This window comes from Neodiprion fabricii, chromosome 1 (assembly GCF_021155785.1).
Source record: "Neodiprion fabricii isolate iyNeoFabr1 chromosome 1, iyNeoFabr1.1, whole genome shotgun sequence".
Classification (NCBI taxonomy): Eukaryota; Metazoa; Arthropoda; class Insecta; order Hymenoptera; family Diprionidae; genus Neodiprion; species Neodiprion fabricii.
Genome location: NC_060239.1, coordinates 19,155,961 through 19,161,707, shown reverse-complemented (window position 1 = coordinate 19,161,707; position 5,747 = coordinate 19,155,961). Strand labels below are relative to the sequence as shown.

The following is a 5,747-nucleotide window of genomic DNA, read 5'->3' as shown; positions in this document are numbered from 1 at the left end:
ACATACCTATTAAATTAAAAATCAAACACTCCAAAACCTAAGCCCAAATTTAAAACGAGACGATATAGAACGAGAAATAATAAAAGTGCAATAAACAAATATAGTGCCTTGACGAAAGACGGTTATTGACAATTATTTATAATCTCAAGCATATCCACCAGTTTTAACCATATACACTGTTTTAAACCATATACACCTGGAATGAATGAATTGTGGAATGGATGAATGAATGAATTTTAAACCTAATGACGGCTCATGTGTGGATATATTTGTAAATAAATTAAAATTTTCACTCTACTATTCATAGTTTATAAAAGATTTTTAATATTGATTTCGAATAATTTTTAATTTTCAAATAATCTTATAGGTTCCGCCATCTTGACCACCCCACTCACAGTGCCATCTGTCGAACAAAATTTGAAGTTTTAATGGAATACGAGACATTAATCGATTGCTATAACTTGTGAAATTTATCGATTATAATATATACAATTTCAATTGGGAAAGGGACAGTCATTAGGATCACGAATAAAAATACGTACTAATTTTTATTACTTGAGTTTACAAAGTCATTGCCCTTTGAAAAGCAAAAGTTTATTAAAGTTCTGCCTATCACTAACATTAGTTATCATATTTTTACCAATATAAAATAATTGGGTTTTAACATATTTTTGAACAATTGCCCGAATTAAATACACTCGATGATTATACCGTGCGTCCATGAGGAAAGTGCGCACCTTATGCGCGTGCGTCAAGTCGTTTGAATTTTATTGGCTGACAGTTACCACCTGATTGAGCAGCCAACGCGATACCAATCGCAACTGTCAGAAAGTGGTCAGAGCCCACAGGTACCGGTGGGCTCCTAGGAACATTTTCTGATTTTTTTTTAGAATTTAAAAAAAATCATAGCTTCGAAACTAAATCACGGCCCATGATGAAGTTTATACAAGTTTTTGAACAGTAAGAAAGAAACATCCTCTGAAATTTTTGTTGAAAAAAATTATGCCGCTTTTTAAAAATCTCAAAATCTAACATTCTTTGAGCTCTCACGGGTTTCCAGCAGCTCCGATAACTTTTTGCATAATTTACAACTTTTTTCATGGAATCAATAGTTTTTGAGTAATACTTAATTACAATTCGAACGTTTCCAATTTCCGCACATATTATACCGAATGCTAACGTCTAAGCGTCGTCGAGTAAGAATCTTTAAAAAATCACAAAAACTCTCGACAAGTAACAGAAAGTTTTCACGAAGTTTAAACAAATTCAAAGAGGGTCAGTCTTATGGGCAGGTCGATCTGACGTGGAAAGCCCCCTATACAGTTGCAGGCAATTTACCTAGTTCTACGACGTTATGATGTGTGTGAGGAATGTCGGAATGTTCTCCAAAATAATAGCGAATACTCGTCTTCAACATCAAAGTTAGTCGACGTGAAGTCCCGAGGGCGAGTAATACACGCTAATACACATTTCGTAAAGCTAATAACGTTTGTTGAGTCTTGCTTCGCTAAACACGCTCGCGATAAAAATGTCTTTAATTTAACACTAGCTGAAATACTTTCTAATTATAATTTTACGTTTCCCTGCATGAAGCATGCTTCTAAAGTATTCTCCGTCTCTATATTTTATTATATTATACGGCTAAGAATGCGTCAACTCACGTATCAAGAGAATCAAAAGAAACAAAAATGTTTCGTTGTACAGAATAAACTGGCTAAATTGAGAAAAGAATAAAATATTTTGTACGTATGTAATGCGTCCATTACTTTTTGTATTCCTATCTATCCTCTGTTCCTCTACTTTCACATTCACATAATAAAACAATTGTTAAAAAATACAAATTTACAGACGAAACATTACGCCAGAAAAATTAACAGTACTATTAAAACAAAACGGTATTGGGTTACCTGCGTCGACCACGAGCGAGACAAGCACTCTTCCACTTCACTACTAGTCGATACTATATAAATTCATGTATTAGTGTCTCAAATGTCGTGTACCCCAGCTTAGGATTCACAGTTTGTCTGACAATTAATAAACTCAACTTCTTTTGACCATAAAAAATAATTATTCTTGCCAAAAATTGAGCTATAAAAAAATTATGACATCTGAAAATGTCATGATATTTATTACTGCAAAAGATCGTGTACATATATCAAATACATATTCATTATAATCCTACGCATATTTCGTTCGTAAAGAGAAATATTAGGATTTTATGAGCATTGCACTCATTTTTGATTGATTAAAAATATAATATTGTTAACGTTCTGTTATAACACAGCTATTTAAAACCATCTCTTGACTCTTCCCATTCTAATTGAGTGGCTTACCACAAGGTTGCACTGCTCCAAGTGGCGGAAATAAGCATTCGCTTTGCCATACTATTTGAGTCACCTCCACCCACTGATATATATATACACTGGATTGGATTTAAGCGATTTAAGCGTGGTGCCGGTGGTGCCGTCACGCCAATTGAACGGTAGCCATTTTGTACAGATTTTTGTCACTTCAGATATATATAAACATATACGTGATATATGTATGTGTATATAATCGATTGTGTTGGAAAATTACAGTAACAATTATTGAGGTAACAATGAGTACCTGCGTTTTTTGCAAAACAAAGCAATCAAAATATTGTGGGCGATCATTTCACAAGTGAGTATACAACGCTGAAGCGTTCTGCAAATGATAACTTGCAGAGGTTATGTCAGCATACGAAGTGTTTACTAATTATATTTAACGAGTATTATAACGTACAAGTCGTGTCAGTAAAAATTCACAATATTTGAATTATGAACCGATCTTATTATAATTGAAATTGAAAACTCGGGTATTATTGACTCAGGGATTAAATTATAATTCGATGTGTAGATTTCCCGTGAAAGATGTGTTCCGCCTTCAGCAGTGGTTAAAAGAAATGAAGAGGAAGGACTGGAAGCCAAACCGAAATAGTACATTGTGTTCAGCTCATTTTACAAACGACTGCTTCGATAGGACAGGATTCCTAATTACATTGAAAAAGAACAGTGTACCAACTGTATTTGACAACCCAAAATCAGAGTGTTCGTCTTGTCACCGATTAAGGGAATATGGACGTGGCTATTCATTCTTCAAGTAAGTACCGTTACTCAATGCAACATAACGTGTGAATTAATGAATTTAAACTTTGCTTGTTATGTAGGTTCCCATTGGATGAACCTGATCTTATGAAGCAGTGGATCGCAAATATAAACATTGGACCGTGGTCTCCATCAAGTGATAGCCTTCTGTGTTCCGACCACTTTGAACCCTCTTGCTTCCAGAAGAAAAGCAAAAATTATATAACTTTACGAAAAGGCAGTATCCCAACGTTATTTGGTAAGATCTGAAACTATTAATCCCTTTTAGGTCAGAAAAAACTCAGTGTGCATAAAGACACGTTGATGTGATGCACTATTGCGTCAATGCCGTCGAAGCGGTTAATTACCTACAGATTATAAAGTGCTCTGTTACAAAAAAATCGTGTGTGACGCATTTCTGTGTATTTCCATTGTCGTTATTTATTAGTAACTTATCTGTAGGTGAAAACTTGCAGCAGACCGAATTTCAGAATGAATCCGATCGGCCCACCACAGTAAATGTAACCAAATTACATGATCTTGATGAGCCATTGTCTACCACAGTAAATACAACCGAAGTACATGATGTTAATAAGCTACTGATTTCAGGTAATTGTATTATTCTGAAATGTTGTTAGGTTTACCGATGTTTTTTGTCTTCTGTTCAGTAAAATTGAATCCAAGATTTTGTTGTCTCCGTAGATGTAACAGACCAAAATGCCAACGCCATTGTCTCCGTAGATGTAACAGAGCAGAACGCCAACGCCATTGTCTCCGTAGATGTAACAGAGCAGAACGCCAACGCCATAGAAACTGATAGTGATCGTCTTAGTTTGAGTACTAACCTCCTCAGCTCAAGTAATAGTATGTGAAAATATTACTTAGTATACCACTTGTTACAGAATCATGGAGGATATACGAATCTTAATTCAATTCAAAAATTATTTTTAGGTGACTCTAGGGATAACCTGAGTACTAAGTTGACACCAACAAGCGTATGCATTGATACGCCGAGAAGTTCGAAGGCAGTCTCACATGATCATCGCTACACACATAGTCCGAGGACCACTATAAAGAAACTGTTTCAAACCAGGGCCATTCTGCATGTGAAAAAAAAACTTATAAAATCACAAAGAGAATACATAGGTCGCTTAAAAAGACGAGTAACATCTTTGCAAGATATCATTACCGAACTTCGAAATGAAAGGTTGGTATCTGAAAATGCATTGAGTTCCTTGGAATCAATACCGGACGAAGGTGTTTCGGAACTAATTGAACGTGCTGCTAAAAATGGTAAAGTACGTATTACAAGAAAAAAGTATCCGCCTGCACTTCGTTCTTTTGAAGGGTAAGAATTCTCGACCTCGTGGATAATATATTATTGAATCTTGGTGAGCGGTCAATTATATGTATAATGTATTTTTTGTTAACGTTTCGACCCGGATATGGGCCCTCCTCAGAACGATTAATTTATTTATTTAACTGTCAAGAACAAAATAAATTTTTTATAAGAAAAGTACAATCAGACATTAAATACTATAGATGTAATACTCTTAAGGCTATTGTATATTATAGGTTAGTGAGTACAAATTGATTAATTGTTAAAAAAAGGATAGGCTTAGAGAGTAATTTACCTTTTTATAGGAAGGGGATTAAGATACAAGTCGAATTCATAAAATACAATTTGTCGAGCCAAAGTTCTTCGACTAACGGTAGTCATTGTCGGCTCCTCCGGTTGTTTAAAGTGTAGGAGTTACAAATAAAAATTTTCTTGAACCGATTGGGTCAACTGGTAAATAACGACTGATGGGAGAAACAAATATGACCCAGAGTGAAGGTGAACCAGATATAAACATATATAAAAAAAACGAAAAAAAAAAAAAAATTATGTAAAAAAACTCTGCCATGGGGACAATAATTTTATGTGTATAGTTAAGGTTAAACAATGTGTGATATGTGGGCGGAGATTAGCTATTTGTAAATATTGCTAAGATGTTCAACATCTTGTCTAAGGTTAACGGAATTAGTGTGTCCTACAATATTGCACATTTCTAGTAATAACCTTTTATAATAATTAGGTTCTTCACAGAGGATGTTTGTATTGTCATAGCTAAAAGTATGTTGTTTATTGGTCACATGTTTTGTTAGAGCAGTGTGACGTTCTTCATTCTCATGTACATTGCGTTGATGTTCTTTAATTCTGGTGTTTAGATGGCGGCCAGTTTGTCCGATATAAACTTGATTGCAATCATTGCAAGGTATTTTGTACACAACATTGGATCGTTTGCCCATGGGGATCCTATCTTTTTCCGAATCAAAGACTATTTGTAAGTTGTTTCTTTTGAATTTTTTCCCACAAACTTGACAGGTAGGTCTATTGTTGTCGTCTGCGGGAGCAGAGTCAATATTATTGTCAAGTAAGTTGTTGATATGGGAGCGGCTCTTATTTATATGTTTGTGTAATAGGCCGTGAGGATAATCATTCCATCTTAATATATTATATATGAGTGACAGATTTTTTTCATGGAATTCTGTACTTGAAAGTTTGTTGGCTCGGTCAACAAGATTAAAGATGGTACCTATCTTGTAGGACATCGGGTGGTGGGAATTAAAATTCAAATATCTTTGAGACCAGGTTTTTTT

At 34.7% G+C, this 5,747-nt stretch overlaps 1 protein-coding gene across 3 annotated transcripts; it reads left to right on the top strand.

Moving 5' to 3' along the window:
• Positions 1-2,463: 2,463 nt before the first annotated feature.
• On the top strand, positions 2,464-4,581 carry LOC124180723 (THAP domain-containing protein 5-like). 3 transcript variants are annotated; one of them, XM_046566479.1, is made up of 7 exons: positions 2,464-2,482; positions 2,580-2,661; positions 2,878-3,120; positions 3,188-3,363; positions 3,567-3,713; positions 3,807-3,968; positions 4,056-4,581. In XM_046566479.1, the coding sequence occupies exons 2-7, from the start codon at positions 2,600-2,602 to the stop codon at positions 4,454-4,456; spliced, it is 1,191 nt and encodes a 396-aa protein (XP_046422435.1). In that variant the 5' UTR covers positions 2,464-2,482; positions 2,580-2,599; the 3' UTR covers positions 4,457-4,581. The 3 variants fall into 3 exon arrangements, with proteins under 3 accessions (XP_046422435.1, XP_046422428.1, XP_046422441.1); XM_046566472.1 differs by lacking the exon at positions 2,464-2,482 and having other exon boundaries at positions 2,511-2,661; XM_046566485.1 differs by lacking the exon at positions 2,464-2,482 and having other exon boundaries at positions 2,521-2,661; positions 3,846-3,968.
• Positions 4,582-5,747: the final 1,166 nt, after the last annotated feature.